Below are 25188 nucleotides of genomic sequence, written 5' to 3' on the forward strand. Positions count from 1 at the left end.
GAGGCCCGTGGAGGCCCGCGGGCAGCCAGGACCTGAGCCCCAGGACCATGGAGGCCTTGGACCTCATGCTGGAGGAGCGAGGTGAGGAGCAGGGGCTGTGGGGTGTGGGCGGCCGGCCGGGGCAGCCCACCTGCCCGGAGACCTCCTCTGAGCCCTCCGCCACTCCTCCCTCCTTTCCTCTCTCCTCCCTCCCTCCCTCCCTTCCTCCCTTCCCTCCCTTTCCTCCTTCCTTCCTTCTTTCCTTCCCTCCCTCCCTCCCTCCCTCCCTCCTTCCTTCCTTCCTTCCTTCCTTCCTTCCTTCCTTCCTTCCCTCCCTCCCTCCCTCCTTCCTTCCTCCCTCCTTTCTTTCTCTTTTTTCTCTCCCTTCCTTCCTTCCTTCCTTCCTTCCTTCCTTCCTTCCTTCCTTCCCTCCCTCCCTCCCTCCCTCCCTCCCTCCTTCCTCCCTCCCTCCCTCCCTCCCTCCCTTCCTTCCTTCCCTCCCTCCCTCCCTCCTTCCTCCCTCCCTCCCTCCCTCCCTCCCTTCCTTCCTTTCTTCCTTCCTTCCTTCTTTCCTTTGCCCCTTCTTCCTCTCTTCCTCTTTTCCCTTTTCGCAGGAGGAGGAAGGTGATTGGGTCCCTGTCCTCTGCCCTTGTCCAGCCTCCTCCAGAATCCTGGGGTTAGTTCTGGTCATCATGCTTCAGGAAGGTCTTGGAGGGGGGTGAGGCCAACCGAGGCAAGACTTCCTAAACACGGGTGCTGCCCGAAAAGGGCAGGAACCACTTCAGGGGAGTGACTTCTCCTTCCCCTCTGGGTGTCCAAGGGGAGACCAGATGCTACTTGGCTGAGAATGTTAGAGGTGGGTCCTTTTCATGGGTGGGATGCTCCAGAGGCCACTGAGGCCCCTTCCAGTCTCCCATGCTATGACGTGGTCCTCACAAAGTGAGTTTTCAAGATAACTTGAAACTCAGAGCAAGTAAAACTCCTGCTGAAAAACATGAATAGATGGACATACCTGCATTTTTCTGACTGCCATGTCTGGGGTTGGGCTTGTGGTCCACTAATACCCCCCCATCTTTTTTCATGGGTTGTTCTCCTTCAATTGGTCCTTAAAGGAACAAGCCCAACAGACAACTTCATTTATGCAGTTTTGCATTCCTTCTGATTCAGATTCATCTTACTTTGGCCTGTGGCACCAGATTGCTGAAACCTTAGTCAATCTAGGTCCTCTTGTCCAAACTCTATTCTCTGCCAGCTTTGGGCCTTCCAAAGAGTTGATAAGCATCAGGGCCTTTCTCCAACACAGCTGTACCCAAACCTCTTGCACCTGGCAATCCAGGGAAGAAGCATGGGGTACTCTACTGGAGACTGACCTCTTAACCTGGAGTCAGTAAGCTTGTTTTTTTGAGGTACATGGCCTGGCAGCCAGAGAGACTTAAGCTCAAACTCTCAGTATGTGACAGGTCCCTTCACCTCCATCTGCCTCCGGGAGACCTTTCTAAACCACTTTGCAGACTTTGAGGCTCCCTGCAGGCATATCACATCATTGGTGTCCTTTGTTTAAGAACATTGCTCTGAGGGTCTGTAATTGTCCCCTGGTCTGGGGGGATGTTGATCCATTGAGCTCCATGGTTGGCAGCTGCTTGTCAGTCTGTGCTGTCTGGTCCACAGGACGTCTGGAGCTGGTGGACATGAGGGCTTTGGTCCAGGGCCTTGTTCTGAGCCCATTCTCTGATGTGGGCAGCATGACTCTTCTCCATCTGCTGGGTCATGCCATCCAAAGGGAGTGAAAACTGCTCTGACCTGACAGCCCCATCTCCAAGGTCGCAGGAAGCTGACCCTCTCTTTGCTAGGAATACCTTTTAGCACCCAGCTGCGAAGTGATGAGTCTTCCCCATTCCAGTTTGGGGGCTCTCAGGGCTCTCCACTTATTCTCTCCATGGAGCCCAATGTGGCCTCTGTGCCCCTTCCATGTGGGCATTGTTTCTCCTCCTGCTTTGGGGGTCCAGCAGAACAGTCCCTCTTCTCTGGCATGACCTTTGTAAGTCTCTAAAGAAGAGTGGACCCCTGTGTCCTGCCCACCCCAAGGTGCCTCTCTTTGCAGGCTGAACAGCCCAAGTCCTTCAGCCACTTCTTGAGGCTCAATAAGGATGTGACACTCGTTTTCTTCAAAGAATTCAGCTGGTTGAACCATTCCCCACTTTTTTATCTAAGCAGCATGGACATTTCTACCCCTTTCAGTGAACCACAGTGGAGCTAACTTCTTGCTCAGGAGGATGGTGCTTCAGGATGCAGGGGAGCCCTTTGCAGGCATTTTCTGTGATGTTTGAGGTGCAGGGGCAGCAACTCATCCCTTTCCATGTCTTGCCTTCCTTTAACCTCCCAGGGAAGTGAGGCATTGATTTAAAATTAATTAGCCAGCAAAAAAGGGACAATTTGTCCTCTAAATGTTGCTCTCCTCCCTCGGTCTTCTATGGGGTCCTGACATGCACAGAAGATTCTAGATTCAGGCATCATTGACCAGTCTGCCAAAAACGTTAGCAAGGAAAATCTCAGTGGTCAAATTCTGAACTCCTGGTGGGGAGTGGTGGAGAACAAATGCTTGGGATTTAAGAAAATGAACAATATGGAGCTTTACAAGTAATAATTTGGGGCTTTTGAACTTACTTTTAAAAATATTTGATCACTATAATTATTTCCTTCATAATCTTAGATATTTTATTGTGTGAATTTATTGTGAATTTGTGAGGGGCCCAGAAAATGGGGTTGGGTCCCTCTCTCTCTTTTTTTTTTTTTTTTTTGGCTAGGCAGTGGGGTTACGTAACTTGCCCAAGGCCATACAGCCAGGTAATGATTAAGTGTCTGAGGTCGAATTTGAACTCAGGTCCTCCTGACTCCAGGGCCATTGCTCTATCTACTACTCCACCTAGCTGCCCACATGGTTCCTCTTTTAGAGTCTCCATTCCCCCTTCTAAGGCCAAACAAATTTGCCTAGATCACACTGTGACCAACTTGTCACGTGGTTTATTAACTAGTACAAAATGGCAATGGTATTCCCTCCTTAGAGAACTTCTTCCAATCATCCCCCACCATCCCTCCCCCTAAGTGATTCCTGGCATTATATCTCTAGGAGGGGCAAGGAGAGGAGCAATTCTGAAGCAGTCATCCCACCTCAACTCCACCTGATCCCAGGATCCAAGCCAGGGAGAACCTGGAAAAGGACTAGGGGTAGCCCGGACAGGGATCCAGCTCCCATGTCGGTCTAGTCTCAGTCCTGGCCTCAGATTAGTCTCTATTCAAAGGATGCTGACTGGCAGGCTAAGATGACCACTGCCACTGCCACCCAATATACCAGTCTCCAGCACCATGGGCTGCTGGCTTGTGTAGCAATCCATCATCCTGGGCTTCCTCCAGCAGCCACTGAGAATGAGTCTCAAGGCAACAGAAGAAAAGCAGCTCGTCTTAAAAATAGCATTTATAAACTTGGCCAAATCTTTTATCTACATCTCATTTGGCCCTCCACAATCAACTTGGGAGTTTGGTGCTATCATCCTTATTTTACAGAAAAGGAAACTGAGGCAGAGGGCAGATGGTGATTTGCCCAGGGTCACACAGCTTAGTGTGTCTAAGGCAGGACTTGAACTTGGGTCTTCCTGATTCCAAGTCCAGAACTCCATCCAAAGCCTCCCCTAGACCATGGTATAGGTTTCATCATCAGTGACCTTTACCAGTCATTCTCTTTCCTTGCCCTGGGCCCTGGGGACAAAAATAATCATTCAGAGCAGTTAGGGGGAAACAAAGGGGGGGCACCAGTTATATTGGTATCTCCCAGAACATAGGGAAAGTTGGGAGTTCAAATTCTTGTTGCTCAGTTGGGTCCAACTCTTCTCCATGACCCCATCTGGGGTTTTCTTGGTAAAGATATTGGAATGGTTTGCAATTTTTTCTCCAGCTCACTTTACAGAAGGGGAAACTGAGGCAATCAGGGCTAAGTGATTTGCTCAGGGTCACCCAGCTTGTGATTGTTGGAAGCTAGATTTGAACTCATGAAGAGGAAGGAGTCTTTCTGATTCCGAGCCTAGTACTTGATGCACTATGACCTCAAGCTGCGCAGAATTCAAGTTACGTGCCCATAGTTCCTGACCAGAATCCTCATGCTTCTAGCCTTCTCTCTGGCCACAGGAACACAATTGGGATCCATGGCCCTAACCCTAATTAAATGAGAAGAGTGCACCCTCCTGGCTCCCCCTAGCCCCCTACTCACTAGGGATCATGCGTTTCCTCTTGAGGCGGCATTCCATGTTGGTAAATTGTGGTGCTAAAGGTAAGTATTGGTTTCCACATAACATCATCTTTCTCTGCTCTCAGCAAGTGGTTCTCGGGATTCTGTGCTTTCCCAAGAAAGGCGGAGAAAGCAGAAGGAGGAAATTGCTTCTGGTCTTCTTAGAGCCAGGTCCCTGGTGAGTTATGTTTTCTTCTCTCCTCTGCCCTAGCCCCCCTTGTCCTCCCTCTCCTTCCCTCTACTGTGTCTTGTCCAGGGACCTGAGCCTTATCCTCCCTCAGAAGACTCTCCTGGAGATGAAGACAAAGGGGTCCTGCATTCCAACCCTTAATGGGACCTCTACAGTGCCTGATGTCCAGCCAGAAAACCTTGCTCTGGTGTAGACATGAGGTCCCAGGTGTCCGCTTGCTCCACCCAGGCTCTTACCATTATATTGTGACTCCTGAGCAGGGATATTCCCCATTGGTTTTGTGTCATCCCTTGGATCCGATCTCCCCCTCTAATCCACCAGGTCTACATTCAAGGTTCATTGATCATTAACATAACCTTAAGCCACACTGAGCCAAAGGTTATAAGACAAATCAAGTGGAAGGAAGGGGGAAGGAGGAATGGAATGAACATTTATTTTTTATTTTTGTTTATTTCTTTGGTTTTTGCAAGGTAGTGAGGTTAAGTGACTTGCCCAAGGTCACACAGCTAGGCAATTATTAAGTGTCTGAGGGCACATTTGAACTCAGGTCTATCTGACTTCAAGACCGGTGCTCTATCTACTATACCACCTAGCTGCCCCCAAGGAAAAAACATTAATTAAGTGCCTACTGTATGCCAGTGCTAAGCATGGTCATAAATAGTAGTTCAGAAGTAAATTCCCAAGTCTTACTATTGAATGAAGTCATCTCCATCTGAAAGTCATCCTCCTGGAAAGACAAACTATCCATCCCTGCGAGAATAATTATTACTAGAATGAATTAAATGGGGATGAGGGAGAAACCTCACATAGAGGGGGGCTTGAAGGTGGGAAAAGAACTTAGAGGTGCCCAGAAAGGGGTGCAGATGACTGGTTTGAGTGAACAAGGTGAAATGTCACCCCTCCCCTCCTTGTCCTTGGGTGGTGTCCAGAATCCTAGAGGAGGGAGAAAGCCTTAGAAATGCCTAGTCAGAAATGCCTAGAAAGGCCTGGTTGAAAGGTCCAGATCTCTTAGACCAATGCCCTCCCTTCCCACACACACATAGCCTGCAAGCTCATCTGGCCTAGTTTGTGGAATTCCCTGGGACCAGAGAGGGTCAGAGACACCAACAAAATATGTGATTTGATGTTAATATGTGGCAGACCTGGGTTATGTGAGTCCAGTGCTCTATCCACTTGGCAGTGTGCAATGTCCCAAGGAGGGGCTCTGGTGAGGAATGAGATTAACAAAGTGATGGGGTGGGGGTGGGGGTTATGAAGCTTGATGCTCCAACCCGAAAGCCATCATGTCTTGTAGAGAAGGAGAGGTGCTTTCTTGGTCATGATTCACTGTATGAAAAATTCAGTGTGATCCTCCAAATTAAATTAACCTGTTTTAATACTCATTGCACACATGGGCATAGGGGAAGATGTTGATGCAGATGAAAATGAAGAAATATGTTGGAAAGTGTGGTACTAGAGCAATAAACTAGAAAGGTCAAAGGCTTAGAGATCCTGCAATGTGACAATTTTCTTTAATCTCCTTATATATCTCTTTGAATTGGACATAGCATGAGCCAACTAACATTGTGAAAACTGGAAAGATTCATATCCATAAGCAGGGAATAGTTGGTTATGGATTTCGAATCTCCTTTCTGATTAGTCAGACTGTTGACTTATTAGAGCAAAGCTCAGAATCTATGCTAAAGGAAAATGAAGAAAAATGAGATGCAGCATGAATTTAAAATGATCCAATATGATCTATTTTTAAAAACTGTTAATGCAGAAAAAAGGAGGAAAGATCAGACTAATCAGATGTTAGGCTATAACTACTTCTTAAATAAATTTAAATGATGGAAATCAATTCCAGGAGAAGAGACCAACAGGGCCCCAGCCAACAGATGGTAGGGTCTCCATGCTAACTAGGGAGCAGCGGCAGACATTGGTTTGAAGGGTTGAAAGGCAGTTGAAAAATCTTAACCACAATTGCATAGGAGAAGGAATCATTTAATGAAGGTCATCAGAGAAATGCTGACCTGTCTAGAAGAGGGGTTGGTCACGTGAAGAGAGTGAAGGACACCTGAGGGACTACCTGTGTTTGGCTTTCCATGTCAAGAGGTATGGAGGAAGACGCTATGAAATTAGGGGGACTTCCTGAATGGGATTCATGGGAAGATATGGACAAGGGCCTTGCAGGATGAAATGCCTCAGAGTGCTAAATAAATAGTCCTTATCTGGGGCACTTAGGTGGCATAATGGATAGAGCACCGGCCCTGGAGTCAGGAGCACATGGGTTCAAATCTGGTCTCAGACACTTAATAAATAGCTAGCTGTGTGGCCTTGGACAAGCCACTTAACCCCATTTGCCTTGCAAAAGACTAAAAAAAAATAGTCCTTATCTGTATCATCTTTATCGTGACTGACAGTTTTTTCCGGATATTCCAAAAATCTTGGTGCATTTTTTTTGGTGTTTTTTTTTTTTTAGGTTTTTGCAAGGCAAACGGGGTTAAGTGGCTTGCCCAAGGCCCCACAGCTAGGTAATTATTAAGTGTCTGAGGCCAGATTTGAACCCAAGTACTCCTGACTCCAAGGCCTGTGCTTTATCCACTACGCCACCTAGCCACCACCATTATGTGATATTTTTGCTGTCCCTTTTTTGATATTTTTTTGTTTTAATTCAACTTTAGTAGTATTACTGCCACTCCCTGTTTTTTTCAAACTTGAAATTTCATAAAAAATTTAAATTATTATCTTATATTTAGTCTATTTCTTTTCATATTAACTGTTTTTCATGTGGATGAGATACATTTCACTATTTCAGACAGGTGTCTCTGATAGCAAACCAAAGTGAAAGGGGGAATGGCAGCTCTCCTAGTGGTGGGGGGAAATGTGTAGGATCCTGCTCCTGGATGACTGGAGATCTGGTTACTGAGGGAAAGAAATGGGTACAGAGGGAGCCAGCCTTGTGGCCAGCCTTGTGTTGGGAGTCCTTGAGATTCTCCTAGTAGGGCTGACATCATGCTGATGGTAGTAAGCCCTAGAATAAAAACAAGGAGCTCTCATGGCTATGTAATCTAAATATGTCATAATAAAATACCAAATGAACAAAAATACATGGTTTAAATACAGACTGGAGTATACATACAGCTAGCTATCTATTCCTTGGAATTGGTACATGTTTATATTTCTGGGAAAGGCAACAAATAGTCAATTAGTTCAACATAAAATTGAATAGTAAGAAAAGAATAAATTGCATTTAGGAAATCATGTGACCATTTTAACATTCTCCAGCTGCTTTCTAATGTAAAAAGTCTTTTTAATATGAGTGTTTACTTGATGTGGTGCGAGAAGGTGAATTTTGTGTCATCCAATCTCTGAAGCATTGAGTTGCAGAGCTCAGTGGGAGCTGTTTCCAACAGTGGTTTAGGTTCAAGGAGCAGTATGACAGATATTGTCGAGAAAATAGATTGTCAGAAAAGGAGGCAGACTGGTAACAAGAGTGAGAGGCTGCAAATCTGGTCTTTGTGTGGAGTATATGAAGATGTGAAGCAAGACCTTCAACCCTTTAGGCAAGTGAATGAGAACTGAGACCCATCAAGTCACCTAAATAGGAAAATTAATGAGTAAATAAAAACTGCTATCAGGGATTGAAAGGCTGACAAGAAAAATAGAATTTGGCCTCAGCTGGCTTGACCCCAGTGGACAGTACCAGGAGAATGCCTTTTCTCCTTTCTTTACTTGGTCAAAGCCCTCACGCTGATGCCAGCAGCATCTTCCCAGTGTGGAGATCTGTTCATGTTGTCTTCTGCCCCAGAGTCCATCAATGGCCCTGTGTTCACGTTGATATTCACCCCATAATTTGGCATGTTCCTTCTTATCTGGCCGACCCCAAAGAGATGGCACACCAAAATAGATTTCACATCATATATCATCAACAACCTACTCTACTGTTCTTTGTGTTCTTCCCTAGACCAGAATGCTCTTCTTGCTCCTAACCTTTCCTCTTGAAAACTCCTTATCCTTCAAGATCCCATCTCCAGAAACTGGATTCTCCTAGGCCACCTTCTTTCTTCTCCTGTCTTTGAGTCAGAGAGGATTTTTCATTTTGGATAGCTAGAGTCAAGGGCAAGAGTCATCCAGACCTCAGAACTTGAGGTGCTCTATCCATTGCTCCCCTAATTACCCTTAGGGATAGATCTTAGGGAGAGATTATCCCTAAGCAAAACAAACTTCAGCTAGGCTTGTAAATTTTTTTTTAGTTTTTTTGCAAGGCAAATGGGGTTAAGTGGCTTGACCAAGGCCACACAGCTAGGTAATTATTAAGTGTCTGAGACCAGATTTGAACCCAGGTACTCCTGACTCCAAGGCCGGTGCTTTATCCACTATGCCACCTAGCCACCCCCTTGTAAATTTTTTAAAACAATTTTTTGAGGTAGCAGAGAATGGGAATGTGAGGTGCCCATAAATTGGGAAATGGATGAACAAGTAATAGCATAGGAATGTGATGGAATACTTACTTTAATAAATGATTTCAGAAAAACCTTGGAAGACTTGTATGAGCTGATGCAGAATGAAATGAGCAGAACAAGAACAGTATATACAATGACAACTATATGGTAAAGAAAAGCAACTTTGAAAAAATTAGAATCTCTTATCAGTATAATGACAGACTATGATTCCAGAAGCCTAATGATGCAACTAATGAATGATGAGCAAATAAAGGAGCTGAAAGGAGCAAATAAAAAATATTTGGTTTTTGGCTACAGACTTTCTATATTTGTTTTCTTTTTTTTTAAATCAAATTGACCAGAGGTTTATCAATTTTATTGTTTTTTTTTTTCATAAAATCAACTCTTGGTTTTATTTATTAATTCAATAGTTTTTTTGCTTTTGCTTTTATTAATTTCTCCTTTAATTTTTAGAATTTCTAATTTGGTATTTAATTGGGGATTTTTAATTTGTTCTTTCTTTAATTTTTTTGGTTATATGTTTAGTTCATTGATTTCCTCTTTCTCTAATTTATTCATGTAAGCATTTAAAGATATAATATATCTCCTGACAGCCGCTTTGAGTGAATCCCATAGGTTTTGGTATGTTGTTTCATTATTGTCATTATTCAGGATAAAATAATTAATTCTTTCTATGATTTGTTGTTCGATCCACTCATTCTTTAAAATGAGGTTATTCAGTGTCCAATTAATTCTGGGTCTATATCTCCCTGGCCCAATATTATATATGGTTTTTATTTCATTGTGATCTGAGAAGGATGTATTCACTATTTCTGCCTTTCTTCAGTTGATCATTAGGTTTTTAATGTCCTAGTACATGGTCAATTTTTGTATAAGTGCCATGTACTGCAGAGAAAAAGGTATATTCATTTCTATCCTCATTCAGTTTCCTCCATAAGTCTATCATAAATAGTTTTTCTAACAATCTATTTACCTCCTTAACTCCTTTCTTGTTTATTTTATGATTTGATTTATCTAGATCTGGGAGCAGGAGGTTGAGGTCTCCCACTAGTAGAGTTTTGCTCTCTATGTCTTCCTGTAATTCTTTCAGCTTCTCCTCTAAGAATCTGGATGCTATCCCATTGGGTGCATATATATTCAGGATTGAAATAACTTTATTGTCTATGGTACCTTTTAGGAGGATATAGTTTCCCTCCTTATCTCTTTTAATGAGATCTATTTTTGCAGCTACTTTGTCTGAGATAAGGATTGCTACCCCTGTTTTTTTTTTCACTTCAGCTGAAGCAAAATATATTTTGTTCCAACCTTTTACCTTTACTCTATATGTATCTCTCTGCTTCAAAATGAGTTTCTTGTAAGCAGCATATTGTAGGATTCTGGTTTTTAATCTACTCTGCTTTTTGCTTACGGGTTTTTTTTGTTTTTGTTTTTTTAGATTTTCTAAGGCAATGGGGTTAAGTGGCTTGCCCAAGGCCACACGGCTAGGTAATTATTAGTTGTCTGAGGCCAGATTTGAACTCAGGTACTCCTGACTCCAAGGCCAGTACTCTATCTACTGTGCCACCTAGCCACCCTCTGCACTACCTAGCTGCCCCTCACTTATGTTTTAAGGGAGAGTTCATCCCATTCACATCCAAAGTTATAATTACTAACTCTTTATTGCCCTCCATGTTATCTTCCCTCTGTTTGTATTCTTCCCCTTTTTTCCCTTTATCCATATTCCCCACTATTTTTTTTTCTGAATACCACCTCCCAGACTTTATATGTTTGTAAAAGGGAATTTGTTTCCCTTCCTTTCCAAAGTGGGGGGGGGGAGGGAAAGTGGGAATGAGAGATGTAAATTTCAATTTAAAAATACATTTAATTAAACAAAATTTGAAATAGAAGTTAATAGACTCCTAATGTTCTAAAGACCTGTTAACTTTATGGCTCCTTCATGTTGGAAAAAATGTTAAAATGTGTTTTCTAACTCAGGAATCGGTGACATTCCAGGATGTGGCTGTGAGCTTTACCCATGAGGAGTGGGGGCACTTGGAGCCAGCCCAGAAGGACCTGTATAGGGAAGTGATGCTGGAGAACTATCAGAACTTTGTCTCCCTTGGTAAGAATAATTTTCTTCAGTGAGATGGCATCTGGTCATTGATCTATCTTATTGTTTCCCTTCTTGAAGACTGTGGTATATCTAAAATGGAGGCAGCTAGGTGGTACAATGGATAGGTGCCCAGGTCTGGAGTCAGAAAGATCTGAGTTCAAATATGGCATCAGACACTTAGTAATTGTGTGACCCTGGACAAGTCACCTAATCTGTTTGCCTCATTTTCCTCATCTGTCAAATAGGGATGATGAGAATAGCACCTACCTCCCTGGGAAGCTGTAAGGATCTAATGAGATAATATTTGTAAAGTGTTTAGCACACTACTTAGCCCTAAATAGACACCTCAGAAATGTTAGTTATTATTAAAATTAATATTGTTATTAATATAGTTTAAGGTGAACTTTTATTTGATGTGCAGAGCTATTCTGAAATGCATGTAATAATGATAATAATTAGCAACAGCAGTAACAACAATTCAGGAACAGATCATTGCCACCTTACAGAAAGCATCCCAGCCTTATTAAATTATACAGATTATGATATTTGGAAATTGTACAACATACCACTGCAGTGATCTACCAGTTACCCAGAAAGACAATGACCAGGTGACTGAATTAATCCCCTAAAATCTTTCTATGCTTCATAAATTAACTGGTAATAAATTTCCATCATATAAATGTAAATCCTTCTTATAGAAAAGGTTTCAGCAAATAAATGGACTGGAAGCAGTGCATCCAGAACAGCCAGAACTGTTGCTTACAACTGGTACATCATAGAGCCATAAAGATGACAGACTTTCACAGTGGGTGCTGTCATGCTAAATAGTCATAATTTCCAATCCACACAGAATGTGAGACCTGGCAGAAGGTAAAACTGTATGAGAACAGGATGCAGTCTATATCCCCAGCTTCCTTTTTGTTCTTGGAATAGTCTGGAAGATTATTGCAGAAAGACTGCAGAATATGAACTTTGCTCTTATTCAACTACAAAAAGAAGTCATCTTATCTATCTGTACGATAGTTTACCAATAATAAAATAGATGAATATTGATTTATTATTAAATTAATTTCTAAATACATTAATTTTATATTAGATAAAAACTAATATTAATAATATATAAAGCAAGATATTTACTCATCCTTAGACTGTTCTCTTGGAACCTCATGAAAAGAGGAGATGAATGATAATTTTGAAATAAAATAATAATGAAAATAATAACCTCAAATTATTCTTGAGACTAATCAATAAACTTTTAAAATTGTTGATTGTAATTGTCAGGATAGAATATTGATCCATAAAAACTTTAAAACAGTGTTATCTGTAGAGTTTGCCATACCCTACACTTAAAATCTCCAAATTACAAATAATGAAAAGTTTTCAAAATGTTCTTGATTCCTGTTCCCAAAAGCCTTTTTTTAAAAAATTATAACTGTATTGTACTGCTTCCAAAGATTTTAACCTCTCTTTGTCTATACATTCAGATTAATGGTTCCCAAATTGTAGACCAGCAGTCCCTGAGGTCCCTAAAATCCTTTCAGAGAGTCCATGAAGTCAAACCATAATTTGCCTTTGCCTTTTATAGTAAAGTACTTTCTTTCCAACATATCTGTGTGAACATTAGAAGCAGGTATGAGAACCCAGTTGTCTTTCATTAAGGCAGACATTAAACTGATTTGCAAAAATGTAAGCCTGTGCCACTTTTCTCACTAATTTTTTTCTTTTGAAAAAAAGTTATTTTTTCAGAAAAATTATGTTCAAATGAAATGGGTTTATTGTTATTTTTATTAATTAATAAATATTTTTAAATTATATATGCCTTAATCTCTAATATCAGTAGATATAAACCATACAAACAAAAATATTTTGGGGGTCCTTGCTAAATTTTAAGAGTATAAAAGACCCTTGAAACCAAAAAATTAAAGAACACATTCACTACTAAAATCTCAGTGCAGATGCCTAAAGACGTGAAATGCTCCTTTTCTCATGTCAGTATTAAATGAGCTAATTTCTTTGATCCTATGTCAACTTTCTGATCTTTCCCTCATTCTTTTTAAAAAAAATTTTAATTTGTTGATTTTTACAAAGCAATGGGATCAAGTGACTTGTCCAAAGTCACACAGCTAGATAGTTATTAAGTGTCTGAGATCAGATTTGGACTCAGGTCCTCCTAACTCCAGGGCTGCTGCTCTATCTACTGTGCCACCTAGATGCCCTTCATTCTTGAAAATACAACACAATGCATGTTTCAAAGGTCTTTTTTTTTCTGACCACCTTCTGCATACCCTCTTTTCCCTAGAGAAGGAACATATAAGATACAAGCAAATAATTATCAAAATTATCAAAATAAAGCTTGCAAACTATTAAGAACCATGTGAAAGATCATACCACTTTACTAATTAAAATAGAAATGAGAACAAAAACAACTTTGAAGTTTTACACCATAGCTAGAAAATTGGGGGGAAATGTCCAAAGCCTGAAAAAGGAAACATTAGGAGGGGTGTGGGGAGAGAATCTCGCTAATATATCCTTGGTGTGGCCATTCTGGAAAGTAAATTGGGATTATTCTAATCAAGTGACTGACATATCCAGACCCTTTCCCCCAGGGCTCCCATAGGTAAGCATACATTTAAAGGAAGTAAAGATTAGAAAAGCCCTGTGTTGTCTAGAATATTTGTAGCATTAACTTTTGTGTTGGTAAAGAAGTAGAAACAAATCAAGTTTGAGGAATGATTCATTGAATTGTGGTACCAGAATGAAGAAATATTGCTACATTGTAAAGAACAGCTTCTGGGCAGCTAGGGGGCATCATAATGCACAGAATGCCAGGCCTGAAGTCACGAAGACTTCTTCGTGAGTTCAAATCTGGCCTCAGATACTTCCTGGCTGGGTGACCCTGGGCAAGTCACTTCACCCTGTTGTTCTCAGTTTCCTCATTTGTAAAGTGAGTTGGGGAAGGAAGTGGCAAACCACTCCAATATCTCTGTCAAGAAAATCCCAAAAGTGGTCTCCAAGAGTTTGATTTAAAAATGACTGAGCAACAAAAGAACAACAGATTTAAAGAATTCAGAAAAAAAAGGAAGAAGATATACATGAACCAATGCTTCGTGAGGACAGCAGAGGCAACCATGTGATGCATTGGGCCATATCTGTGATGATGTCAACAGAGGACAGGGACCAACCTGTGATTTTGTTAGTGGAGGGAGCTTCCCATGACCCATGCTAGCCTGCATGTTCTCCATACTTGTAGTTTTAGGGTGCAATCTAAAGGACTTAGAGGCTCAGTTACTCACCAAGCTCATGCAGCCTGTGTGTACTAATGGTGAGGCTTCACCTGGGATCTTCCTGGCTTCCAGACCAACTCTCCAGTCACCAAACAGTGTGGCCTCTTTAATGCTTCAGTGAAAATGTTGATAATTCCTGGCCATGGCACGGACCCCTACTCTCTCTAAGTTCCTTTTCTCTGAGCTGGGGTTGATTCATTCACTCTACCTGAACTCACTTCAGTAGGACACTGGCTCCCTAAGAGGGCTACCATGTCCCTGCTGCTCCACATTCTCAGGATCCTGGGATAACACAATGTGGTCATTATTCCTATTAACATTATACCTCAAAGGCTCCCATTGTACTTCCCCTTTAGCAAATGGACCACCAAATCTCAATTTACCTTTACAAAACATTTACTAAAAATACAAACAAACATATAATACATAATATTCCACTCATAAATCTTAATCATATTCCTTTGAATGTGCATAATGCTTGTAGAGAGAATAGTTATATACTTAAATTCCCAGGTAATATAGGGAAAACATGTAGTCAATCTCCGGAGATGTAGGCTTTATAATTCTAATTCCCTCTATCTTCAGAATTGTCCATAAAAATTCCTTGATGAGGGTACCATCTCTGTTGAAAAGAAGCTTCTGATACCAAGTGAAGACCCACACTATGCTTGACCTCACTGGACAAGACTAGGTGACCCACCAGGCTACTTTCCCTGAGGCTTAAACTGTCCTCTGCACAGCTGATCTTATTCCTTAAAAGGCAACTGTGGTATCCATCACTTCAAGCCTCAGACTTAACTAACGATTTTAGCTGAAATTGAGTTAGTTTCTTTTAACAAAAAGCAACACTGTTTATCCCAAAGTTGACAAAAGCCCCTCCAATTCTTCTTCTTTGCAGGATTATTCTTCTCTATGTCTCAGAAACAACATGAGGCAATGTAGAGAAATATTTTTTGTCCTCTCTTGTCAACAATCTCATAATGGCTAATAAAGCATATTTCCTCTATAGTCTTGTGAAAAGTTGTCCAAGTTATGACAATGCCCATCCTTCACTCTAAACTTGCACCATTCAAAGGATAAAATGAAGAATCTTTATTGGGTTCTATAGTGACTTCTTTGTTTTTGAAAGTTCATGGAATAACAGAGCTTGAAAGTTGTATATGGTTGCCAATTGTAACTCGTGTCCCACCTGAATTACCGTGACTTCATGAAACGTATCTTTAATCCAATTTGACTTGGACTCATCTTGTGGCAGTCATAATGGTAAATAGTCAGTCAACAAACATTTATTAACCATTACTTCTGCCAAACCAAACAGTGGAGATACTTACAAATATAATCAAAAAGACAGTTCTTCTCGAGGAGCTTCACTCTAATGGAGGAGCATAACAAAAAAGGGAGAAGAAAAGCAGGGGGTGTAGGAGCACTTGCCCAGAGACATGGTGGCTAAGGCTCAAGACTGAGGGATGGCTGCTCTGGGCCCTTCCTCAAAATGGAGGCTCTGTTAGAACTCACCAATGGGAGCAGGATAGAGTCTCTTCCTTTCCTTCTTATTCTTTTCAGGTGGCAGTGGCAGTCGAGAGCACTTCAGACTCTCATTGACCAATTAATCTGCCTGGGAACAAAGGATAATTCAGTTAGACTTGTCCAATCTTTCAGCCTCATCACCCAGCAAAAACTTGTCAAAGGTCTCATATAGAATTTAAAATTTATTTATGACTATAATGTAACCCATGTTACCAACGAGTATAATAATAAAACATAATAATGCCACACAAATGGGCTTTGAGGGTAAATTCCTATCTCTCTTTGACCCATTTCTGAAATCTCTTCTTTCCTCTCTCTCCTCTTCTCTCCTTATAACCTCTCTTAATTCAGCAGCTGAGTTTCTCTGTAAATAACTTCTTTTTAGCCTAGGATTAGTAACCAAATTCTTACTTTCTACCTATAGATGAGGTAAATAACATTTGCTCCATCACTAAAGGAGAGTTTGACTGTCTATATTTCCCCAGCTGAAAGTTTTCTAATTCTTTGTAGGCATATCACTAAAGCCATCTGTTTACTCCACTTTACTCCACTTTTCTCCACTTTATGCTTGTCAGTGCAAATGAGCTACTGTCATCTCAGAACGGAGTCAGACTTATTTAATAAACTGCTTCTGTGAGGTGTATTTGAACCCCTGAGAAGGGACGTGTCAAGGTAGACTTAACTCATGAACTGCCTCACTCAGAAGCAAACTTGTATCCCAGCCAAGGGCTATCTCTTTACACAAAGAACAACCAGATCAAACTGAAAGTTGAAATTAAAAGGACAAAGCTGAACCTGGCAAAGTACTGAAGAAATGCACTTTGCCTTCCTTTACTGAAGATGAGCAAGATTATGGATGAGAGATATTGTATATATTCTTTATTTTTTAGGGTGTTTTGTTTTTGCAAAGCAATAGGGTTAAGTGGCTTGCCCAAGGCCACACAGCTAGGTAATTATTAAGTATCTGAGGCTGGATTTGAACTCAGGTTCTCCTGACTCCAGGGCTGGTGCTCTATCCACTGTGCCACCTAGCTGCTTCATATTGTATATATTCTTAAAGATGGTTAATATCTTGGTTGAGTTTATGGAGCTTTAAAAAAAATCTTATTGGTGAAGGCTTGCTTAAATTGGGAAGGATGGAAGAGTTTATCTCAAAATGACTATCATCTAATGATAAAGGAAAGCAATAAAAATTCAAATGACATGAGAGCAAAGGGGGCTAAAATTGAATTATGAGATAGATTTCTGTTCTCAGCACTTTCCATTTGTTTTCCCCTATGAGCAGGGCTTCCATTTTCCAAACCACATGTGATCTCCCAATTGGAGAGAGGAGAAGCACCATGGATAACAGAGAAAGTTGTCCCAAGAGTCTCTTGTCAAGGTGAGCCAATGGAAGTCATTACCAGCATGTAATTAATAGCTTTGTCCTGTTGGATGGGAAAGCTCTCCATGAGTCCCCAAGACTATAGAGAAGGGGTGAGGTAGTCTAGGCTGAATTTCCTCACTTAGAGACTGGTTCCCTCTCCTTTTCCTGATCCTAACCCCCCCCCCCATCTTTTCCTGGACTCTGTCCATCTTTCTCTGACCCCTCCCATTCTGGCATTCTGTATGTCCCCTTCACACATCCTCTTTCCTTCCCTTTTCAGACATAATACAAATCTAGCAAATATTTTCACAAATTCCTTGTCCTCTTTCCTATTCTACTTTCATTCATATCATCTTCATTCTTTCGCAGCTGTTCCAACTAAACATATTATCCGTTCCCTGGTCACAATTTGCCTCTTGTCCCCATCCTTTCAGAAAATGCTGCCCTTCCTTCAGTACTTTACACAACCAACCACCCAAGTAGTATCTGTCTATGTCTGTTGTATGCCAGGCAACATATCTGGACTGGGACAAAGACAGAAACATTCTAGTGAGAGAGACAACAGGTACATAAATATAAAAACATTTCTATAAATTGAATAAATCCATGGAAAGGAGTTAAATATAGAGTAGTTTACAAAGGAGAGCAGGAGGACTTTGGGTAATTGGGAAAGACTTCAAATAGAAGAAGGTGCTTCAGGGATCTGCCATTTCCCCTGTGCTAATGTAGATTTTGACCTCTCTCAAAGGGGATCTTCTAGCCAATCTGAGGCTGAGTCTCCCAAGTTAGCCAGGCTGGACCTCCAGCAAAAGACTTTTCCTCCATTGCATCTATGTCGTGCCATAGTGCTGGTCTGCAGAGGTTTCATATCCAGCCTCAGACACTTTCTAGTTAAGCAACCCTGGGCAAATGACTTCACCTCCCTCTGTCTCAGTTTCCTCAACTGTACAAAAATGAGGGATGATATGTGCCTGAGTTGTTGTTTTCTTGACAGTAAACTGAAATTTGTCTCTTTGCTTTTGTCCATTGCCCTAAGGTCTTCCTTCTGGGGCCAAGTCAAACATGTATAATCCTTCCACATGACAGACCTTAGGAAAGAGAAGATAACTATCATGTATATAGCTCTATTTCCCCAAACTTAACTTGCCTTTTTCATTCAACTTCTGCCTGTGGGCTCTGATCATCAAGCCCTTCACCCTCTTGACCTGGCCCCCTATCTCCTGCTCATGAATCTCCTTCCTCAAAGAAGCAGCAAAAGTTCTTTGAGGGCAGGAACTGGACCGGTTTGCTTATCCTTTGGGTTTTAGACCAGTATGTGTGGCACATAATAAGAGCTGTAATCCAATGAAGTTTAACTTCCACTTTGTCCATCCTATTATGTCTTTTGGATCCAGTACTCTATTTTCCATAAATTCTCAGTAATGCAGATTTTACAAATGTCTTCCCTTCAATCTCTTTCTTTAATTCTCCCCTGAAGACATCACCTCCTCTGCAGAACTCTCCCTAGAGTAGAGGTCACTACTTCTCCAGCCCTGTCCAACTCAGCAGAGCAAGGGAGAGAATATTGTTGCTCAGCTCTGTCTCATCCAGACCATTCCATAATCCCTGGCCCTCAGCGACATTTTTTTTGTGAGGTCCTCATCCTTGTTATCATTAACAAACCTGCAGATAGTTTAGACTTTTTTTAGGAATTAGTAAAATTAGAGGAGCTAGTAGCTGGTTCAAAGTCTTTCCATCCACTTTGGCATCTTCCTTGGGATCTGTATTTATGTTGATTACACTCTCAGTCTTTCCCCTTCCTCAAGTATAATTCCACCATAAACCACATATTCCTGTCCTTCTCCATCTCTTGCTCTCTCTGGTCCTCCTGGCTCTTGTCATCTTCAGCCTATTCACCTTCAGCATGAGCATGGTCTGGCTTTCCTACTCTGGCTTTGCTTGCCTCCATAACTACCCAGGTCAGCTCTGTAGTTTGCCATTTTAATATCTCCCCAGCTACAACCACATTTTTTTTTGCCTCCCCTTGTAGAATGCCAACTCTCAGGAAATGTGGATAGTTTTTTTTAATTATAAAGATTTTATTTGTTTTGAGTTTTACAATTTTTCCCCTAATCTTACTTCCCTCCCACCAACCCCCACAGAAGGTAATGTGCCAGTCTTTATGTTGTTTCCACGGTATACATGGATCTAAGTTGAATGTGATGAGAGAGAAATCATATTGCTAGTTTTATTCTTGGAGATCCTTGTTATCCCTAGCACATAGCACAGTACTAGCTTCATTGAAAGCACTTAATAAAAACACTCTTCGATCAGTAGAACCCTGGGTCCCACTGACATCCTACCATTCTGTACCACTGAATCTCCATCTCTGCTTAACTCCTGCCATCTGATTTTGGTCCTCTGACTTCAGAGCTATTGAGCATTAGGAGATAAAGTCACAATCAAGCCAATATTACTCCATTCCAATTTATAGTTCATAATCTTAACCACACCCTTATTACTGCTCAATAATCTCTTACTGACCAATTTCATTTCCCATAGAAGCTCTTCCAAACCTTTTTTATTGTAAGTTTTACTATTATAGACATTTCTGAATATAATCTTCTCCCTGGTCCTTCTTTTGTATTAAAAATAAAGGGAATCATTTGAGCAAAGTTAATCCACAGACATCAACTGCATCTGATGAGCTATGTAATATTTCATCCTTGAGTCCCTTGTCACTCTACTAACAGTTTGGGAATAATTCCGTTTCTTTATCTCTCCTGCAGAGAAGAGATTGGTCATCACAGTTATGCAGTGAGAAGTTTTCTATGATTTTTCTTTTTTGTCACCATTACTGTAGTCATTATTCAGATTCTGCTTCTGTCCCAGAATGCCTGTGGGACCCTCAATAAGTCCAATTCATTTCTCAATGATCTATTCAACTCTCCCAAACTTGCAGAATAGATGCTGCATTAATAGAGAAGCTTTTCTCCTTGAGAGTTCCCTTATCTCAATGAAATTAGCAGTCTGGCTTAATAAAGTAAAAAAACATTAAGTTAAACTGCTTCTAAAGAGCAGCAAAATTCACATTAAAGCAATGGTGGTCCTGCTTTTAACAGTCTAAATTGCTAAATTTAAATTGTTAAATTTTAAAAAGCTCTTTTTTGTTGTTGTTTTTGCAATACAGTGGGATAAAATGACTTGTCCGGGGTCACAAAGCTAGGTAATTATTTAGTGTAAGCTGGATTTGAACTCGTATCCTCCTGACTCCAGGGCTGGTGTTCTATCCTTTAAAAAAAAAAAAGCTCTTTTAACAATGAGAAAAGAAAGAACTTTTTAAATTTTGTGAGGTTGCATCTATGCTCAGTTGCAGTTATATTTGTGTTGTTTTACTTAACAGTCTAGAAAGGATTGTACACACTGTCAGGACTACCCTCAGGGTGCGAATAATGTATAAAAGCAAAATTTGATCTTTAAAAATGTAAAGATAAGGAAACAGTCTCATCAAATTCAAAACAAAATTGATTAGCATGAAGTTTTATCATCATTGATAAAAATCTTGTACAAATGGCAGTCAAAAATTGAGCCCTTGGGTATAACATTCAAGAATTTCCTCCATATGAACAATGATTTATCATTTAGGAGCATTCATGTTAATGTTATTTAACTGGTAACAAATATACATAGTTATCCCATTACCCATTCTCTTTTCATTATTTTCCTTATAAATTTTTAAACATGGCAAATGTAACTTTAACACATGAGATTAATATAAATATAAATACAAACCAATGCATATCCTCCAAAAACAGTTCATGAAAATAGCAAAAATCTTGATTGCTATTGTACCCTTTGCTAATTTAAAAATGCCTTAAAGAAAAGAAGACCATATCTTTGCAAAGTTCTGCCAGTATTGTTCATTGTATTTTTCCTGTTGTGCTGACCATAATGCCTTCATTTATATTCTGTATTCAGTGTGTAATTCAAGTGTGTATCGGTCTTTCAGATCTCCTTCCTTTACTGCCTATCACTTCATACCAGTCAATCCTTGTTTCATTGGATTCTTCATCTTCAAGTCATGTTCACCAAGTGTAATATTTACAGAAATAGAGATGTAGTCACTGTTCATATACAAATGGGAACGATAATTCATAAAGATGCCATTTCTGCTTTTGTCTACAGATTTAATACTATACCATTAAAAATATGAAAGATACTTTGTAGAGTTGGACAATAATAATAATAATTATCATATTAAGAAAAAAGACCAAAAACATAAAGCAAAAGTAAAAAGTAGGAAAGAAGGGAGAATGGGACCACTAAATGACAAGTTATATTGAAAACAATAATTATCAAACCTATCACTGGCTAAAAAACAGGCAGTAAACATTAAGTGCTTAATAATAATGTTCTTCATTCTCCAAGAACACCATGACATCAGGGAGGTGATGCCATGACATATACAAGAATTGAATTTGAGTGGGGAGGGGGCTGTGCTGAGCACCAGCCTTACTTTCTCCTCCAGATCCATCTGGCTAACATGGCAGGCATGGATCAAGATGCCTAGAGAAAACTGAATGTGAGGCAATTGGGGTTAAATGACTTGCCCAAGATCACACAGCTAGAAAGTGTCTTAGGCCAGATTTGAACTATGGTCCTCCTGACTTCAGGGCTGGTACATCCAACTTCCCCTTAAAGTGCTTACTGTGTATGTGATGAACCTTGTCCAGCCCAATCTCTGCTCTCAAGGAGCTCACAACCCAATAGACAATTGTACAACAAATGATATAGAAGATAAATTGGGAGTAGTTTCAAAGGGAAAGGATTAAGATTAAGGAGAAAGGTTTCTTATAGTTGGTGAAATGTTAGCTAATTTGTTTTGCTTGAGTATATTTCCCTCAAGGAGTGCTTTTCTGGGAACAGAGGAAGTATTTGGAAGTTCCAATAATGTAAAAATAAAGAGAGTATTAATAAAACATTTAAAAAGAAATAAACAGAAACAATTACACTTTTTCCTGTTCAATCATCATGCTTCTTAATGTAAGAGATAGAATCTAAACTACACCATAGAACAATTTCCTTTCTCCCAACACTGAGAGAAATAAATATTTATATTGTTTTATTTCTTTCAGATTTCTTAATTCAGAAGACAAAATATAGAGCCAAGGAGTCAGCTGCAAATAAGAGTATTTCTGTGAGAAATTTATTCAAGAAGAGATTCTCAAAGAATGGCTCTTGGAATTCTGAATTAAAAGAATCCTGGGATTTTGATAGAAGGCTGAAGAGACAGAAGGGCAGTCAGAAGATATGGCCTAGGCAAGATACAATCAATCAAAGAACAACTTCCAAAGAATTGAGCCTTCGTGACTGTGTTACTTTGGGGAGAAAGTTCAAGCTGGGATCACTTCTTACTCCCAAACAGAAAACTACCACAGGAAAATATCTCCATAAATATGATTCTCTTGGAAAGAGCTTTAAATATTTGTCGGATCTATTTAAACTTAATAGAACCCCTTCCGGTAAGAGGTGCTATAAGTATAACAAATGTAAGAAACCCTTCAGTTACCACTCAGACCTTTTTCAATACCGTAAGATACATAGTGGAGAAAAAACTCATAAATGTGATGAATGTGGGAAAACTTTCAGCAATAACTCATGTCTTACTGTGCATTTAAAAATTCATACTGGAGAGAAGCCCTTTGACTGTACTGAATGTGGAAGAGCCTTCAGGCGTAGAGCACATCTCATTCAACATCAGAGAATTCATACTGGAGAGAAACCTTATAAATGTTATGAATGTGGAAAAGCCTTCAGTGTTGACTCTTATCTTATCAAACACCAAAGAATTCACACTGGAGAGAAACCCTATAAATGTAATGATTGTGGGAAGGCTTTCAGACAATTAGGAAACCTTAATCAACATCAGAGAATTCATACTGGAGAGAAACCCTATAAATGTCATGAATGTGGGAAAGCCTTTAGCCAGTGGGGTCACCTTAATCAACATCAGAGAACCCATACTGAAGAAAAACCCTTTGAATGTAATGAATGTGGAAAAGTCTTTAGGCAGCTGGGAAACCTTAATCAGCACCAGAGAGTTCATACAGGAGAAAAACCATATAAATGTAACCAATGTGGGAAAGCTTTTAATAATAATTATCTCCTCATTCAACATGAAAGAATTCATACAGGTGAGAAGCCGTATGTATGTAATGATTGTGGAAAAGCCTTTAGTCGAGGGACATACCTTAAGAAACATAAGAGAATTCACACTGGAGAGATACCCTATAAATGTAATGAATGTGGGAAAGAATTTACTGACAGAGCATCCTTTATTTATCATCAGAGAATTCATACTGGAGAGAAACTTTATGAATGTATTGAATGTGGAAAAACTTTTAGCCAAAAAGCAAATCTTAAAAAACACAAAATGATTCACACTGGAGAAAAACCCTATGAATGTAATGAATGTGGAAAAGCCTTCCGAGAGAGGGGAAGCCTTAGTGTACATAAGAGAATTCACACAGGAGAGAAACCTTTTGAATGTAATGAATGTGGAAAAGCCTTCCGAGAGAGGGGAAGCCTCAGTGCACATCAAGAAAAGCATGCTGAAGAGAAACTTTATAAATGTGATGAATGTGGGAAAACCTTCAGATACAAGGGATATTTTAGTATTCACCAGAGAACTCACACTCAAGAGAAATGCTATAAATGCAAAGAATGTGGGAAGGACTTCAGCCTAAGGGCATCTTATATTATTCATCAGAGAATTCACACTGGAGAAAAACCCTATAAATGTAATATATGTGGGAAAGCTTTCAGTTACAATACATCCCACAGTAGACATCTGAGAACTCATACTGGGGAGAAACCCTTTGCATGCAATGAATGTGGAAAAGCTTTTACTCAAAGGGACTATCTTACTGAACATGAAAGAATTCATACTGGAGAAAAACCCTTTAAATGTAGTGAATGTGGAAGAGCCTTTAGGCAGAAGCAAACTTATAATGCACATAAGAAAATTCATACTCGAGAGAAGGTCTTTAAATATAAATTATATGAGAAAGCTTCGACTGGAAATTGCACCTTACAGAACCACAATTAATACCAGTACAACTCTCCAAAGGTGCAACAAATGTAGGAAAGCCTTCAGCACCAGTGTATAGGAACATCAAATTCATGCTGAAGAAAAACTATGAAGTTATTATGAGACAACTATAGGATGTGTATTTTATCCCTCAGAGTCTTTATACAGAGCATTAACTTTGAGAATGTAGTGCTGTTCATATAATCTTGTAATTTGTTAACTACTGAGTCCAGATGTCTTTTTTATGATCTATTATTTGGTGCTATGAGAGAGAAAAATAACGAAATCATCTTTGATGTCCCTTTTCTCTGGAATACACATTGACTTTTAAGTAGCAATGGAGTTGCCTGAGTATAGGATCTTTTAACAATAATTCCATAGAATTATTATATTCCTAAATAATGGTTACATCTTAACTGCTGAGAAAAGAAATAAAAGGTGATAAGTGACCATTGATTGGCAACAATGTTGGGAACATCCTAACAGTATTGAAGAAGAAAGAGAATCAGTTTATAGCAGACACATAGCTTTCTGGGCCCCGGCAGCCAGCCTTATTCCGTTTACAAGTCTTCAACAGAAACAAGTGGAAAAAGCTCAAGTCAAACCTTATGGAACACATTTGTCCTTTCTTCACTTTCTTATAAAATCCCCGCCTTGACTTGTTTACCCTGTTCTGTTTAATTTTATTCTGCCCTATAACACACCAAAATGTTTTTTCTTATTTAGTTCTCATGCCCAAATAAATCTTTTGATCCAATTTTCCTTGTTTTCTTATTGCCTATCCCAAGCAATAGGAAAAGGTTTCTCCCGTTAAAGCAGTAATCAAACTGACTAGTCTGGCCTGCTATTATAGTCTTCCCATTGGCATTGGGTAAGCAGTCCACAAATGAGTAAGACAGATGCATGTAGTTAGACAATGATAATAATAAATGTTTTGTCCTTCAGGGAGGTGATACC

At 40.0% G+C, this 25188-nt stretch overlaps 1 protein-coding gene across 1 annotated transcript; it reads left to right on the top strand.

Annotated features, from left to right (window-relative positions):
• On the top strand, positions 1–24976 carry LOC141509808 (uncharacterized). Its single transcript, XM_074219597.1, has 5 exons — positions 1–81; positions 4345–4436; positions 10868–10994; positions 17082–17177; positions 22277–24976. The coding sequence occupies exons 1-5, from the start codon at positions 48–50 to the stop codon at positions 24247–24249; spliced, it is 2322 nt and encodes a 773-aa protein (XP_074075698.1). The 5' UTR covers positions 1–47; the 3' UTR covers positions 24250–24976.
• Positions 24977–25188: the final 212 nt, after the last annotated feature.

This window comes from Macrotis lagotis, chromosome 1 (genome assembly GCF_037893015.1).
Source record: "Macrotis lagotis isolate mMagLag1 chromosome 1, bilby.v1.9.chrom.fasta, whole genome shotgun sequence".
Lineage (NCBI taxonomy): Eukaryota > Metazoa > Chordata > Mammalia > Peramelemorphia > Peramelidae > Macrotis > Macrotis lagotis.

Bases quoted from the DNA above. Each gene is read 5' to 3' on its own strand.
- LOC141509808 (XM_074219597.1), top strand. From the start codon at position 48: ATGGAGGCCTTGGACCTCATGCTGGAGGAGCGAG. The intron at 82-4,344 runs GTGAGGAGCAGG...CTCTGCTCTCAG, and splicing joins CCTCATGCTGGAGGAGCGAG to CAAGTGGTTCTCGGGATTCT. The intron at 4,437-10,867 runs GTGAGTTATGTT...TTTCTAACTCAG, and splicing joins TTCTTAGAGCCAGGTCCCTG to GAATCGGTGACATTCCAGGA.